General features: G+C 39.9%; 1 protein-coding gene across 1 annotated transcript in view; it reads left to right on the top strand.

Annotated features, from left to right (window-relative positions):
* Positions 1-17,771, top strand: part of FRMPD4 (FERM and PDZ domain containing 4) — a 310,232-nt gene that overhangs the window by 277,713 nt on the left and 14,748 nt on the right. Inside the window, exons 6-10 of the mRNA XM_086768048.1 lie at positions 9,617-9,721; positions 10,882-10,989; positions 14,154-14,285; positions 16,412-16,531; positions 17,271-17,407. Coding sequence (XP_086624174.1) covers positions 9,617-9,721; positions 10,882-10,989; positions 14,154-14,285; positions 16,412-16,531; positions 17,271-17,407 — 602 coding nt within the window. The remainder of the gene's footprint in view (positions 1-9,616; positions 9,722-10,881; positions 10,990-14,153; positions 14,286-16,411; positions 16,532-17,270; positions 17,408-17,771) is intronic.

Here is a 17,771-nt window from a genome sequence, read left to right as displayed (position 1 = left end):
ATTCATCTCCCTGTTGGCTAGCCTGATGCACAATATTTTTGATTAACAAGAGATAAATAATTGCACCCCTTTCACCCAAGAATAAGAGACGAGATGGATTTCACACAAGGGTGTGAAAACAAGTTTATCTGATGAAGCTGCCAAAATATACATCTTGCAAAGCTGTATGTCGCTGCTATGTGGCTTTGTACTACTTATTAGCCTTTTTGGCTAGTTTAGAGGTGGCCATGTAGTTGTGCTGATCCTGTACCCTTTCTAAAAGCCAGTCTGAAAAGCAGCTAAATGGTGAGGGAAAAGCACGTGCTCCCAAAACCCAGGCAAGGGCTGCCACACTGCAGTAAGACTGCTTGCAGGAAGGTGAGCAGGGATCTGGCTGACATCAGCCTTCTAAAATGAAAACACAGGCATGGTCTGACTAAATCAAGAAACCTAACCACCTTTAAAGCTAGCTGGATTACAAGCAGTGGTTTAGATCAAAAGGAGTGTATATAATATGGAGCAGAAAAAAAATATCATCCACTTTGCAGGCTTCATTCTTTTCTTTAAATGTCAGGTGAAGAAAGGGCATGTGCTTAAGTGCGGGTGTGTGTAGCCCTTAGAAGTGGACAGTAAAGCATGGTACTATGTGTCTGTGAGGGGTTGTGGCCCATTACCCCTGTGCTGCTGGTATGAGAGCAAGCCTGTATGTACAGAATGTAAGGGAAGCTGAAACCCAGGTGAACGTGCACTCCGTGTTCAATGGGAGACCTTTCCAGCACAGGTACAGTCCTCCTCCAGCCTTTGACCTGGAGAAGAAGGTAAGTCATGACCTGGTATCTTTCCATCAATTTGGGTCCAAGCCCTGTTTGAGGTCTGACAAGGCAGAATCTGCTTCTCTCGTTACGTAGCACCAAAAGCTAATCAATGACTGAACTACTTCAAGATGTCACTGAGCTGGAAATGGCACTGAAACACTCTGCTGTCCTGTCAGCTATTTGGGCTGATGAGCCCATCTTATGCGTGTCTTTGTGTTGCCCCACTCAGGCACGTCTGTTAGAGTCCTCCAGCTCTTCTGCAGCAAACAAAACACTCGTGTTTTCAGGGGTAATGGAAGTTTTATCTCACGTAGGCATGAAGATTGTCTCCCCAAGAATGTCCACAGAGCACTCAGAAGATATGATAGATGTATGCACTTTAATTGACCCATTTTTATCCCGAAGTCGGGATGTTTTAGTGGGATGAGCTTAATTGGGAGAGCTTCAGCTGCAGGGCTGTTGGACTCTGCAGATCTCCTCTGATTTTCCCACTCTTATTTTACTTCCTTACCTGGCCAGACCAGGGTCATGTTAATTCATAGTGTACTTCCCTCACCACTTTCAAGCCCAAGTTTTCTTGTGGTGGAAACAAAGATGTTTGTAAGGATAGGGAGCATTTGGGATGCTGTCAGCCTGTGAAGCCAAGTTTGAGCCCTGAAGCAGTGCAGGGTTCCTCAGTTTATGCAAACCCTGGGCTGTGAAGTCTCCTGCCTGGAAAACCTGGCCCATGCTGACCCCTATACTGCCGCAACATTACTGTCGGTAGTACTCAAGCCTGGTAGGTGATATCCCTCTCAGCTCTGTCATTCTGGATGTTGCTCCACTCCAGCTGTGTGTACCTGTCCTGGTCTTCCATGCAGGGGGTCTTGTGGCAAGTACATTTTGTCTTACAGTTTAGAAGCAAAAAATTCAAAAATTATGATGCACCTGTGTTTTCCTCTTTTCTTTAATTTTGCCTCCTCCATTTTTACTTTTACTATTTTGCCAATAAAACTGGAAAGATTAAGTAGAAGCCAGACAAAGGAAAAGTAAGAGCTTTTAAAGGCTGAACCTCTCCTCTGTTTTTGGCAGAAATACATCTTTACAAACATTTCATCAATCTCTCTTCTTGATGGTGAACCTTTTTCTTTCTTTCATTGCATGGAAAATATCTGCCAAGATGGATTACAGGAGTGTTGTTTCTTAATTATTTTTATTTGCACTGTTTAGAGTGTGTTTTGTTTTCATGCTTTCAAGTAACCATTATTTATGATTGCAGGTGAAAGTAGAAGTAATCTAGATTTATAGTATTCTGTAGTTCACTTAGTTCACTTGCGGATCATTTTTTCTTAAGTGCGTTCAGTTTTAGTTAATGCTTAAACTCATTAAAATTTCATTTTAATTATGACCAAACCAAAGCATTAGGCTATCTTTTTCTTTCCATCAGTCTACAAATCTCTGCTAGGTTCATATCACCACTGCTCATAAGAAGGACACTGAACAGCTAAAGCAGTTGAAGCAGTTCAAAGTTTTGATTTCTGCAAGTATGGCATTTGATTATAATTTCTGACCATTTTATTCTGTAAATGGACTATCATTCTGATTGTTCCCTTATTAAGCTTTAAGCATTACTCAAATCAAATAACTTGCCTGTTTTGATATCTGTTCAAATTTTATGTGTAGAGATCATTTGATAGGTTGCTTTCATGATTAATCTCTTAAGCTCCTTGGATGTAGTCCAGACCCAACTGAGATCTATGGCAATTTTTCTGTGCATAAGTTCTGCAATGGGAAAAGGATAAGATCTTTTTCTATTTTGAAAGAGATGCTTCTTGTTGTAGCATAGTTATATGTCTGAGGCACAACGCTTGCAGAAAAACTATGATAAATAACATTCATTTACGGATTGTAATGATTGTGGCAACAATCTTATTGAGAGTCTCATGGTATTTTTCATGCTGCTTTGCCTTATGGAGTCATGTAACAGCATCTACTACAATATCTAGACTTGTGGTTGTAAAGCAGCGTACAAGAAAAAGAAACAGGTTTGTCACAAACACTTCAAAATCTAAAGTGAAAAACAATACCAAAGTGTAGTTTTAGGAATCATTTGGAAGTCAGACATATGGGCATCTTGAACAATTTTTGAATGCTTGAAGATGTGAAGTTGGTGTAGAAATGATGGCTTTTTTTCTTTTAATGTGTACATTTTTTACAGTCATTCTGGGGACCTTTTCCACTGTGTAACTTCAACATCAGCTTTTTGGTATGGTCAGTTCAATACATAGCTTTTAATCCTACACAGGAGAGGATCACAGTGTGGTTAATGACAAACTTGCTTTGCCTCCTGAAAGTGCTGGCTGGTCCATGGCCTCTGTCCAACCACTCTCTGCTGTTTAAAGCAGCCTCCTCTCATGTCAGACCTGTGCTCTGCAGCCTTTCTTCTTCCATCTGTGTGTGGTGCAAATCCCAATGAACACTGCTGCTCCTGACCTTTCTTCCTGAACGCCTCTTCTTAGGCTATATGGATTTTTTTTCTGGAGTGTAGTTGTAGACAATACATAATCTTTTCAGCAGTGAAGACTGAGAAAACTCAGTGTGAACTTTCATGTTAATTGTTTCAGCGAAGCGGAAAAGAGCTCCTCCACCCTTCACCATTTTCCACCATTTTCTACTTGTAGTTCTTCCCCACACCCAGTTGCCATTAGGTTTCTTTTCCATCTTCATTAGCCATTTCTCCAATCTCAGGTGCATTATTGTTAATCCAGTCCTTCATTTGTTCATTTTAGCCTGAATTTGTATGGAATGAAGGTTTATTTCATTCCCAAAGGTCCTCATCCTTGCAGAGTTGTAGGGTTGAAAGTAGTACGGCATGGCTGACCTTTTTGTACTTTTCTGCACTTGATTAAGTTACTTGTATAGGAGAGGTAATCACGAATGTAAAGGAGTAATCCATGAATGTAAAGGGCTGAACTTTGGAGAGACAGAATCCCAAAAAGCCAGTGGAGGGGATTTTGTGGAGGACCTCCGCATATAATAAATGCAGAGATAGGTGGCCCAGGCACATGTAGTCATGAGATGAGCTGTGGTGTCTGCACATTCCATAAAGTCTGAAGCTGACCTGTAGTTTCACTCATGGTATTTGGGACAATCACAGTAAACCAGGCTGATGTTTACTACAGGTGGAATGGACTGGATTTTCTCAATGCCTGCCTTAAAGTAAGGTTTGGCTATTCCCCCACCTTACAGGTGCATGTAATACATGTATGGGACTAATGATCAGATTGTGAGTACCATCTAACAATAACAAAATATAAATAACGCAAGTAGTAAAATTATCTATGATAGATGACCAACTTTTAAAGAGAGAAGCCAAATCTGACCACTATTTCAGCAATTAAATTTGTGCCAAGAGTTTAACAAAGAAATACTCGTAATGATGATCTGTCAGTGCCCTGTGGTGATAACAAATTACTGCATGGTAAAACTTATCCACATTATTGCTTCTGTGTCCCTACTGGCTCTTCTACAATGCTCTTGTGAGCCAGTGTAGTTGTTTCAGCCTTGCTCACAGCTATGAATGGAAGTATTTAGTTTGTCCTTGGGTAATATGTACTGTTCCACTTGATAAATTTAATTCTTTGTCTTTTTCATGTTTTATTTGCTTGCTAAATTTTGTCTCGCGTAATTGCTTTTAGGGATGGACCAAAAAGTCAACACATTTTTGTGGTCATGCAATTTTTCTGTATTTCCTAACAAACATAGTATTTCATGTTAAACTAATGACTAATTTTAAGTGACAAGCTTAAAATTAAGTGCATATATATGATCTTTGGCTATTTAAAACTACAGTATTTCTGTCTGATTTTGACACTTATTATTGCAAAGCAGGTTTTCTTTTCACCTTGCGACTGTCCCATACTGCTGCTTTGTTTGATTTCTTTATGGTAGCTCAGTACTGCTCTATCCTCTTCGAAATGCTAAATCCATCTTTTTCTTGAGCAGCAGTAAAGGTTTCGTTGTTGCAGCACCTCTACTGGCAAGAGCACTCAAAGGGGCTTTTGCAGCAAATAAACACCATTTCACTTGGAATCTCCCCCAAAATAAAGTTTGCCTGCAAAAGTGGACTAAGTACTAGACATTCATGTTTTCATTGAAGAACAGTTTCCCTCAAAATGGAGGATATTGTTTCTAAGATCTACCCAAAAATTACCTGCTGTAAAATACAAAAATAGGATCTAATTTTGAAAAGTCCAGAAAATGAGAAAAATAACGTTTTCCAGAAAGCCTCCTCCTCTTACAGCACTCTCTCATGTTTTGACTTGATGGGATGCCTATTCTTTGCAGTCCCTAGTAAGTAGGTTCAAAGGAGAGTCTCACTCTTCGCTGTCGTTTCCTCCAAGCAAATCTCTGTGCAATGCCTCATTTCCCTTGTTAGCAGTTTGTCCAGGTAATGTTGAAATGTTCAGCTGAATTTTTACTGAATTCTGCGTAAAGAAGTAAAAATTATTACATTCCTGATAAATCTGAGCTTTTAACAGGAAGCAGTGCTTAGGTCACATAGTGTGAAGTTTGTGGGTTTTTGAAGTGTTTTGATTCCTTCTCAAAATATGTCCCCTCATTTTGCAAAAGTCACTCTAATTAAGCTGGTTTTATCTGTGACAATGCAAATACTTTACTTGCAGTGATAATGTTCCGCATTAGTGTAAACATCTCGTGCTTAAGGTCATTAACTGAGGGTAATGGCTTCCATTTGGCTAAAAGATGGAGTATCGGAAACAAATGAACCTGGCACTCTGAGAATCATTAATTGATAGTGTTCTCCAGCTACAAACCTGAAGACATTAAAACAGAATAGAGCAGCACATCATCTCGCTGATGCTTTGTTAGACAAGCAAGTTTCGACAATCAAACCCAACTGTTTTCCTAGGTATTTGCCGCACCCTTTAGAAGCAGTTCCTTTCTCAAAGAGAAAATGTCAAGTGCCAAGTTGATGCAGAGGTAGAAACAATCAGATTGTGCAATTAAATGCAAAAGCTGTGCTACTACTCAAACCTTTAACTAGCAGAGAATGTTCCCCCAAATACCTGGTGCAGACATTCCAGTTTATCTTACACCCCTCATTTATAGTTTGAAGCTTTTTAGAAAGCAATTTGCTTCCAGGCTCACCCAGAGTGTCTAGCGAGGGGCCGGAGCCTTTACTACGTTGCCACAGCAGAAGTGGAAGGGAGGGAAGCCACATATTTTATGGCAGATCATGGCATGTTCCCCTGGCTGTGCGATAATGTACATTAAACCCCGTGTCCTGAAGGGGTTCTTGGAAACTTGCCTATGTTCGAATCTTGCAGTTGTGTTGGATTACCCTATCACATTTTTACAATAACATAATTTAAGTGTTTATGCTTCCCACAAGTGACTTTTGAGGTTGTAGAGAGGAAAAGAGAGAGGCAGGAGAGAGCGACACAGCCACGTAGCGGTTTGCTGGATTTGCTGTATGGGAATAACCTTGCCAGAATCTGGAAGAAAATTTGGCAGTCCGCCTGTAAAGAGAGGCCAGACTGGTGACTCATCTACAATAAGAGCAAACAGCTGTAAAAAGCCTCTTCCAGCAAGAAGAGTAAGTGAAAGCCACGCTTTTCCCTTTGTCCTTACAAGGGAGAGCCGGCAGCCTACTCCCATAGCTGTGCTGCCCTGTGGCGGCAGGAATCCACAGCTTGCAGTCCGTTGCTTGGTTGCCATATATGCTACGCCTCTTACACACTGCAGAAAGGGACTACCTGGAGAGGAGGGAAATTAGAAAAGTCACGTCTAGAGTTATTATATTAATCATGATATTATTGTATACTATGTCTTTCTAGGAATTAGTCTCTCAAGTACAATATGGAAGCATGCTTCTTCAGTGTTTCCATGTTGTCCCTTCTTGCTGAAGAACTGTTTTGGGTCCCATGCCCTGAGACATTAACTTTGTTTTTTTTAAAAAAAAAAAAAAATCTTTTTTTTTTTGGTGGTTGTTTCAAATTTTCTGGGGGACCTTCTACACTTTTTAGCACTGGCTTTGGAAGCTGAGCTTGGTTTGATCATGGAGTTGAATTCTCTGTCATTTACTGTTACTGATTAAAAAGATGTATGGTCATAGCTGCTAGAGAAGAGGTAAGAAAGAATGAACTGTAAAAGTGAAGAAGCATTCATTTTTATTTCTTGGCTCTATTTTGTGCTCCAAGAATTATCAAATGGCCCTGATATTTCCTGGGAGAATGTGGCATGTTTCATTTCTTGTTCGTTGGTTGATACTGAGCCTGTGGTAATAGTTACCACATTTTCGATAACAAATCAGTGGCATACAGGAACGAGCCTAAAGACTTTTTCCTGCTTGTTACTAGAAACAAGGCTTCTGCATCACAAGAAAATAATATTATAAGCAGTTTCAGCAGAGATCAGAGATGACAAGAGCATGTGGCCTTGGACTGCTCCATCTCTCCTGCAGATTGTTAATTGAGTCAAAATTTGAGTATTGGTGACAAGACCTCCTGTGTTTACAAGGACTGTTGTCATGCCGCATTGGTAATAGGAGATTATTCCAGGATCATCATCACTGATGCCTACACTAGTTTCTCATCGGGAAACCAACGTGAGTTAGGCTTTTCAATATCAAAAACTAGTAAGGTTGCTTCTGTCGTAGTTCAGCCCCGATCGGACCAGACTACGCAGTCTCTCTCTCACTCCCCCCCCACCTTCCGAGAGAACAGGGAGAGAAAATATAAGGAAAAACGGCTCAAGGTTTGAGATAAGGACAGGGAGAAATCCTTAAAGTTACCGTCACGGGCAAAACAGACTCTACTTGGGGAAAACTATTCGTTTATTACTACAAACAGCAGGATAATGAGACAGAGAACAAGATAACCTCCCCCCACCCCTCCCTCTTCCCAAGCTTAACATTATCTCTACTACCTTCCCCCCCGCCCCGAGCAGCACAGGGGGGAAGAGGGAATGGGGGTTGCGGTCAGTTCATCATATGTTGTTCTACGCCGCTGCTTCATGGTCGGGGGAAGAACTCCTCACATTCCTCCCCTGTTCCATTGTGGGGTCCCTCCCACGGGCCACAGTCCTTCGTGGAACTGCTCCGGCGTGGGTCATCTCTTCCACGGGTGCAGTCTCTCCAGAACAGCTGTCCCAGCGGGCCCTCCACGGGCCACAGCTGCCTTCAGGCATCCACCTCCCCCGGTACAGGGTCCTTCACGGGCTCCAAGTGGATCTCTGCTCCTCCGTGGACCTCCATGGGCTGCAGGGGGACAACCTGCTCCACCATGGTCGTCACCACAGGCTGCAGGGGAATCTTGGCCAGGAGCAGCATTACTCCTCCCCCTCCTTCTGAACTGACCTTGGTGTCTGCAGCCGTTCCTCACAACAGGCTGGTAGGTGTCTCTCAGGATCTTTTTTTACATCTTATTCACTTCTCATCTCCTCTCCACTTCTTGCAGCCGGGCTGGACCAAGTCGGGCCCAGTCGGCTGCCTGGCGAGAGGCCAGAGGGTGAGGCCTGCAAGGCCCATGAGGCCTGCGCCTCCCCCTCTGCGCCTCTGCCCCCGCTCAGCTTCTTCACATCTTCTCTCCTCTCTCCTTTTTTTTTCTGTTTTCCCATTCTTAAATACGTTATCGCAGAGGCGTTATCACGAGACATTCTGCTACCAATCGGCTCGGCCTTGGCCAGCAGTGGGTCCGCCCTAGGCCTGGCCAAGTCCCCTGAACAAAGGGGAGCGACTTGTAGCAGTTTCCTACAGAAGCTACCACCTTAGGCCCCCCTTTACTAACAAAACCACGACAGCTTCTCAGGAGTTAGAATAAGATTCAGAAAATCTTAATTCACATTTTACTGAAACAAATGGACCAAAACCTGGCCCAAAGGAGCCCAGTGATTTTCAGCCAAAGCCAGAATTTCTTCTGTTGCCCATTATCATGGTTATAGAGTTAGGCAATGCCAGAAACTCCGTGTTTTTAACTGACCTGAGAATAAAACTACCTTGCTTCTGCTGCTGAAAATGGAAATCTCATTGACTGTGAATGTTTAGTTTGTTACTAAAAATGAGTTGTTAGTCAAACTCCCCAAATGGAGAGAGAATTTTTTTCCAAGGGCTGAACATTTGATCAGAGGTGAATCCATTGAATGATGTAGTAGGTAAAAGTCAATTAAGTCCGAGAAGAAAATCAAGAATGTTTCTAGACTTCTAATCCATGAAGTCTCACAAAGTGTCTGACCTATTGAAGGTAAGCCTTGCACAAAATTTGTGTAGGGGATACATTCAGCCTGGTCTGCAGGAGCCTTTTGGTGGTTCTAACCTGTGTTTTGAAGTGGACTAATACAGTGAGATGCCACTGTACTTGGAGAGCTATCAGACACTTTTTTGGCAAAGACTGTGTGTATATCTGAATCTAGTGGATCATAGATGATGCAAAAATCTTCTGTTCAATGTTTGAAGGAAGGGTCACTGGCTGGTCACTGGTCAGTGTCCATCCATGCAAACAAGTTTGGTTGACAGCAGTCATTGTGCAAGCACTACAAGGAATTTGTATGTACACCAAGAGCCCTTCTCATCACTCCAGTCTGACGGGGGATAACTTTCAGTATGTGCAGTATGCGTCAGTGATTCCTTATATGTATGTATGTATGTATTGTCCCAGGAAGCATTACAGTTTGACTGTATTTCTGTTCTTCAGTGAATTATATGCAAAGTGTTGCTGTATACATGAAGTTCTCAGTGTGTGAGAAACAAGGGGATAACCGAGAAAAAAGAGAGAGATTTTAACTTGAAATTATGTGATATATCTTTTCATCATTTTTCCTTCCAGTCTCCTAAATCAGCTTTTATTAGTGCTGCAAAAAAGGCAAGATTGAAGTCCAATCCTGTCAAAGTGCGCTTCTCAGAAGAAGTAATTATCAATGGCCAGGTGTCGGTGAGTATTCAGCTATTTAACCTCAGGAAGGACTGAGCATTTCATCCAAAGGTACGCCTCAAGGCTGGAAATTGAGGGAATTATGTGGTAGGAACACTGATAGGCTTGTGAAGAGAAGGGTTTTTCTGTTTCTGAAGTTTTCAAAAGATCTATTTTTGAAGTCTGTTGGGCCAATAATATTGTGAAAAATTTGTCCCTTCTTAAAATAAAGTTAAAATGCTACTGAATGCATTTTGTGGTGATAGCGCATGTACGTCTGTCTTCATAGTCTTGACAGTGCTTACTTGGGTATTTTTCAGAGCAATTTTGTAACAGGAAAAGCCATAAACTCAAGAAAAGTAGTATGTCAAGAAAATAGATTAACATCACCTCACAGACGTCTTTAAAATTTGTTTTATCTACTCGAACTCGTTGTTTCCGGCCCTCAGGCAAAGTAAGCTTCCCTTTGAGACGCACTGAACTCCTCCTTAAACATGAACTCGTGCTCATTTTCATAATTTACCGGAACATTGTTCCACACTGATGTCTTTATCCAGCTCTTTTCCAACCATAAATTGATACTGCATTTTGTCAAAAACAATTTGGTTTTGTTTTTTTTTAAAAAAAAATTGTTTCCCTACTTTTGTCCTGTTTATTTTACTATCCTTGTTATGAATTGTCAAAATTAAGTAGCAATATGTTACTCTTCTAAATGATGACAGATATTAGCATTTAATATCCAGCTATAAAGAGAATGTAAAACATCTTGATTGTAATTCTTACTAATGAATCTACTGTTCCTGTTTTGTAGATTGAAGACACTAAGTAGCTCACTGTATTCAGAGAAACAGTAATATATTTTTCTACTTTACTGAAAATGTTTCAACTTTACAGGTAGCATTTATTGTCAGCAAGACAGCATTTAGGGAAAGAAGATACTGCGAGCCAGACATAAAATGTATGTGAACGGTTATATTTTTCCAGAAAAGAAACCTGCAGAGTGCAGCTGTAATGAGCATGGCTAGACACTTGCAGGGCATTGCTAATTCTGTTTTCAGTTTGAGCCAACGCACTCCTTTTCGGTTGCTACCTTTCCATCTGAATGACGTCCTTCTTCACAGAACAACATTTAGATTTCCTTAGTTACATGTTGTAATCTGATTCACTAATTTGCTTGGCAGGAAACAGTTAAGGACAATTCACTTCTTTTCATGCCAAATGTTCTGAAGGTGTATCTTGAAAATGGACAAACCAAATCTTTCCGTTTTGACTGCAGCACTTCAATAAAGGTAGGCTACATATACCTTCATATGCAATGCCAAGAATGCCAGTTGACCCTTTTTAAGGCCTTCAGTAATTATAATTTACTTGGAATGCTTTAAGAAAAAAATTACTAGTGTGATCAGTTGGGACTGGACTTAGTTAAAAAATAATCAAGTTTTGGTCCATCTTTCTGCTGCTAAAAACATATTCTATTGTCAATGAAGAAAAAACCAGAAGTGATCATTTTAACGTGCCTGGAGTGCAATTAAAGTTGTGTGATCCTCTTGTTTTGATATGCTGCCAAATACTAGCATGATTTGTCAGCAAAAGTCAGGAGCTAAGAAGATTAAGATGTTGGTTGCTAATTGAATATCGTCTAGCTTGTCATCCAGTGAACTTGGGATGGGATATGGTAGGGTTACGCTGGTGATAAATTGCTCATCTCAGTGTAATGGCCTCTATGCTTTCCGTAACACGTTTCACGTAGAGAAATTAGGAGATGAAGCCCTGTTACACAACTGAGGCTGCTAGGGAGTGTCTGTGACACTGTTCCACGTAGGTTCCTAAACCAGAGGTGTCGTCAGTGTCTGTGAGTCCCATGGAGCAGCATAGTAAGCAGCGCAACTAGCACTGTTGGGCACGCTGCTAGTCTCGAGTGTTTTTGTTTGGGTGAGCTAGTTTTAGCATGGATTGGTTACCAAATCTAGTTCACCACATGGTAGCATGCGTGCTTGTGACACTGAGACAAGAGATGCATGGGTGGGAATGATCAGCGAAGGCTGAGGATGCAATTTTCAACTGCGCTGCCAGCTTTTGCTGGCTTTAAGATATTGTGAAGCTATGCATATTTGAAAAAAGGCTGCTTTTCTGCTCACTGTGATTCAGCAGTATACTCAATCAGTTTAGAACAGCAAGGACAGTGATTTACTAATCACTGGGGAAATTTACTCCAGTCTGAACACAAAACAGTTAGCTGAAGTTACACTTAAAAAATTGGTTGCGATATCTGTTTGTAGTTCATACGTATACCTTAGGCATAAATTGAGTGCAGGTAATGGATACAAGGCTCCACTCTGCAGCCATGGGAAACTGAGTTTCTTCCATCAATTTGAGAATTTGGTTGGGTGAAGAATTAGGAGATGTGCTTCATGTAGATGGTGAGGTCTCCATACCCTTCTAATGCCCACAAGCCCACTTTCCAGTATTTTCTTTTATGAGCATAAAACCAGCCAAGATGTTCTGGGATATTTTGCCTCTGAAGACCAGTTTTTAACTGTCACATTACATTAGTTTTCACTAGTTCTGTCATGGATGTGTCATGTACTGTAAGACCATATAACTAATCTGAAGTCATTTGCAAAGATACCCACCTGCATTCAGCAACCTAGCTGTATTGATATTGTAAGACTACTTTGACCTTAGTCACTCTAACTTTTTGTAGGAGTAATGTCCTTTGCATCTAATTCAGGCAGTTATATATTCTGTAGCCTACACAGCTATATATTACATATTCTTGCATGTATGTGTGTGTATATCCCCCAGTGTGCATGAGTGGGTGTGGATTGCTGCTTCTTTTCTTAAACGGAGGTGAAGTAGATGTGCCTCAGTTGAGTGAAGGCAAATGCACCCCTAGCACCCCTAGCAGTCCAGTAACTCGCCACTTAACAAGGATGCAACCAGTGCCTTACCTTCAGTCCTGGCTATCCTTATTGCTGGGAGGCAGCACCTGGTCTCATTTTAAGTTATCGGATGAGAGGATAGATTAGCAAAAAATTTCGTTCAATAATTGAGTGCTTATGTGCTTTAGCATCATATTTTTAAAGGTCCAAGACAACTAGTGGCAAACAGTGCCATTATTACCCTCTCTTAAATACTTACTTTTGATATTCTATCTCTTCATGTTACTGTTATGCCCCTTGTCTTTGAGCATAGTTTAGGAGTATAAATAAAAGTAGATTTAATGTGTAAGTGATAAATTCCCCATTAGTCAGAATAGTATAATATTAACCTCCATTATTTAGAATGGTTCCTTGCAATCCATTACTACTGTCTTATATTCTTTACATTATACAGAGCTGTCCCCATCCTCCTATATACATTTTTCATCCTTCCACCAATTTGGTGTTGATTTTCCATGAACACACTGTAATTGATCAATTAATCTTCCTAAATTATGTTAAAATACTTGGATTACAATTTGATATTACCTTCTTAGTAAGTCTTATCCATCTGGATGCTTATGTATATCTAAAAATCTTTTGGATGGATAGAAATGTTTTAATCTTTTCACCAACATAATGTGAAACTATTTTTAAATGATGGGTCATTATATATTTATTTTTCCTACTACATTCTCTAAAGCAAAATATGCCTTGCCAGATGATATTCATACTCTTGCATATATTTACAAAGTGTTATACGAAAGTAAAGTAGGGATTGGTTGAATGGTTTTGTGAGGAGGTTTGTTTAGCTGTTATTTTAGAAAAAATATTTCTCTAATTGATTACCCTTAGACATAATCCAATGTGAAAAAAAAAACCTAAGTAAAAGTGTCTGAAAATGGGTTTTATACTATAAATTGATGTAGTCCCTGAATTTAGAGCTATTTTTCTGCACAGGTATCAACATCGTTGACTTTTCTGTCAGCATTTAAAACTCAAGAATGTCCATTAAGCACAAATATCAAGAAGTGGACTTCAAAAAAAAAAAAAACCACCCTTGCCATAAGAAGAAATAAAGGCTGTTCATTTAATATTTTTTTTTAATGTATAAATTTGGTTTGTATTGCTGGGTGGCCCTGCCCCAAAAGTAAGAAGAGAAGGGTGGCAAGACCATCTCTCCTTTGCTGATGGAGAGGTTTTACTTCCAGGGAGACAGAGAGATAAGATTTAAGGGCCACACAAGTATAGTTTGCAAGTCAAACTGCACAGAATGTTGTCTGTTCCGAACAATTCCATGTATATAGTTTCACATGCATGTCTGATACCGTCTCAAGGGTGTTCAAAATAAAGGCAGTGTTTTTTCACTGGGTGAACGTGTGTGATGTCCTGTATACTCATGCAGAACAGGTAACAAAACACAACCAGGCTTCCACCCTGTACTGGGCACATACGGGGTGTGTGGCAGTGAAGTACTGGGTCCCAAGCACTTTGTGAATTTAAGCACATTTTATAAATCCTTTGTTAATTAGGATGTCATCTTGACACTCCAAGAAAAGCTTTCCATCAAGTGTATTGAACACTTTTCCCTGATGCTGGAGCAGAGAGTTGAAGGATCTGGAACGAAACTCCTTTTGCTACATGAACAGGAGACTCTAACTCAGGTTTGTATAATGATATGTGACCACAGATATTAATGAGATGGGTTAATCAGTAAATTATTCATCTTTTTCATTACTGAAGTGAGTTAACTGCAAGATTTATAACTTGATACAGCTATCAAATAGCAACAGTCTTTAGATGTGATTGTAAGAATCAGGTTCTTGCAGGAAAAAAAAATATTTTTCTATTATAAGCATCATATTTCATTGCTTCATTGGGACAGTAAAATGTATGTAAAAGTTCATTAAAGATCGGACTGAAAGCTAGGAAATATTTATCAAGCTTTTTTCATATCATATGTGGCCCAGCTAGTAAATGTTCTTAACAGCTGGAAAACCAATGGTAACAATTCTGAGAACAACAGTCTGCTCAAATCCCTTTAAAAACTTTATTTTGCTTTTGGTTCCTCTCTGGTTATACAGATCTGTATCTGGGTGACAGGAAACAATACTTTTTATGATGAAGCCAAGTTTGGCTTCTTTACTCAGCAATACGTTATGTCACTTTAGTGATGATGAATTGTGACCCGGAAAATGCTGGTGTGACTTTCTTCCTTAGACCAGGGAGGCGAATCAGGTTCCTGATGGGCCAGGTCTAACCCTAGTCTAACCCTAGTAAAGTCGCCCCTCAGTTCCCAGCAGAGGACCCAGATTTTAGCTGCTTATTGTTTTGCCAAATAGTTTAACCTGAAATTTTCCATGATATTTCTGTGTTTCAGGAGAATGTTAGTGTTTTATACATTTCACCTAGATTTTCCAAAACAGAGAAATGGATTCTTAGATGAGATGGAGGGGAAAGATATTTAATTTAAATGCCAGAATTCCCTTAATCATATAACTGAAGTCTGAGTAATGGTATGAAGGAGCTTAATTTACCAGCTAACAGTCTTTCTAGCATTTTCTAACCTTTAAGCACTTGACTTTGCCCTGTTAACTTTCTTTTTGTGTGGGTGTAAGCTACCTAATGAATGCACAATATCCAGAGGTACTCAATACAGGCTCTCCTGGCCCAGCTGTCTCTCTTTGAAGTAATTTGTAAAATTCCCATTGAAATCAGAAGGATCAGAATAAACCAACACAGTGAGCTTTTGAAAATCCCATCCAGAGCTTTTATTTATACATACAGAGTACACCTAGATACTTAGGAATGAGGTCAGAGACAATGTGAGATAAACATATGTTTTGAAAATTGTTAGGGCAAGATAGAGACTTCACTGGGGATTTTTTTTAAAGTATAGTTTTATCAATTGAAGATGTTGATTATAAAGTACATTAACTCTCTAACTGCATTAGTCTAATTAAATAAACTACATTCATTCTGAGGGTTTCTTCTTTGAAGTTCCTGTAAAATCAGCAATTCTTTAATTTGCCATTCTAGTGTTGCTGCTGACCATGACTTACGGTGGTATTATTGGATTGTTACCCTTTCATCCAATTCCTCATTAGCTATGTGGTGGTCCCCCATGAATATACCCAGGTTACGGTGTTACATGCCTAACAAAGTTTTGCTGACCAACAAACAAAGCAGTCTTCTAAGTTTTTTAATATATTGGGAGAGATTTGTTGTTGTCAGAAGTCTAGGGATAGGTCTCTCAATCCAGAACAACCCAGGAAAATTCAAAAGACCAAATTTCTCGCAAATTGTCTAGTGGATTAAAACAAGTGAGAGAGAGTGAGAATAATAGCTGCTAAGCTGTACTTCACCTGTGTTCTCAGTCAGTCTAAGAAATAAAATGTGGCCTCTCCCCAAAAATCTTCTAGCCCTTTTCATTTACGAGTATTTTGGTCCTGCTGAAACGCAACTCACTTTGTAGTTCACTTGGATGGTTTTCATTAAGGCCTGTTTTCTCTATTCTTTCACTCTGGTTTTGAACGAGTGAATTCTCTGGCTTTGAGGATGAGCTGTAGTCATGCCTATATGAGTCTAAAAGTCTTTCCATAAGACTATATGTATGATGTTCTTATGTAATGAACTTAATAAGGAGCCCATTGCAAAGCTCTTCATTGGACAGAATTTTATTTTTCTTGTTACCACATGGCTCTGGAGCAGGGTCACATTGCCCAAGACTACAGACCACGTTGCATGACCAGGGTTGCTAAGCTCTGATATGATTATTGCACTGTCCTAGGTGACCCAGAGGCCAAGCTCGCATAAGATGAGATGTCTTTTCAGGATTAGCTTTGTCCCAAAGGATCCCATTGATCTTTTAAGAAGAGATCCAGTTGCTTTTGAATATCTCTATGTACAGGTAAGTGAAAGCATGGCCATTGTCCGTGTAAGGGAGAATAAAAAGATAGTTGCACTCAGTGTATATATAGATTTATATCTTCTCGTAGAAAAGCATGGCTGCAGTAAATCCTGGTTTTTATTTCTACTGCATAAAGCAAATGAGTGCACTTTGGGAATGTGCAAATCTTTAACATCTGCAAAGTCCCCTTCCTTCATAAGTCTCTCCAAAAAGTAATGCTTTGATATGTCTCCAAAATATATTTGGTTTTAGAAAAGAGTGAAGCTGAAGTAATTGCTAATACTTACTTCTGGTACTGTAATATCAGACAGAAATGATGTCTGAAAAGGAACTTCCAGTAAAATGGATGAGAAAACTGATGTACAAGCAATGTGGTTCTCCTGGGTGTCTCACCAGGTAGAATCCTGCTATCCTGAGTCCAGATACAGTGATACCCTCCCAGGACTCTTTGTAAGAAAGGATTACTGTTGTCCCCAGGAAGGATGAAGAGAGCTTAGATCAAAATGCTCATGCCTTCTGCTCTTCGGCAGAAGTCCTTGTGTTCTTCAGACGTGCCCATACCCTGGTGAGCATCTGACACCTGTGAGAGCAACAGTCCTACCTTCAGCATGGTGCCGCTTCTGAGTTCAGGGTTACTCTTCGTGCAATGTTAAAAAAAAAAAAAAAACACAACACACTGTAATTTATTTTTAGTGCAAGATTTTTTAACTTGATACTCCCTCTACTGGTTCTTTGGCAGAGCTGTAACGACGTGGTTCAGGAAAGATTTGGACCAGAACTGAAATATGACATTGCCCTGCGGTTGGCTGCATTACAGATGTATATTGCAACTGTGACCACCAAGCAAACTCAGAAAATCTCCCTCAAATATATAGAGTAAGTTGAGAATGCAGTATGTTCTTTAGAAGTGAAACATTAGGAGTAACTCATAGGTTCTTCAAGGTTGTTTCTTTAATACGTCTGTATGCATGCACCAATTTTAGGTTCATTCTTTGTTGCTGAAATTGATATAGGTGTGTTAAGAGCTGTAAGTATGGACCTTTTGGTCCATTTACCTTTTGGTGATCTGTTTAGGCCTGTGAAATAGCCTATAAATGTAAATAAGATTAACTTATTCGCTTTCATATATTTAATGGTCAGATCTAAGTTTTTAAGGTCTGAATCCTAACGTTTTAGTAGAGATTATTATGGTAAGATTCAGATGATTTCTTGGTTCGAAAGGCTGTAGGGCCTTAGATTC

The sequence above is a fragment of the Chlamydotis macqueenii genome, chromosome 1 (genome assembly GCF_036417535.1).
Source record: "Chlamydotis macqueenii isolate bChlMac1 chromosome 1, bChlMac1.mat, whole genome shotgun sequence".
NCBI lineage: Eukaryota > Metazoa > Chordata > Aves > Otidiformes > Otididae > Chlamydotis > Chlamydotis macqueenii.
The sequence above is the reverse complement of the archived record's forward strand: the minus strand, read 5'-3'. Positions and strand labels throughout refer to the sequence as shown.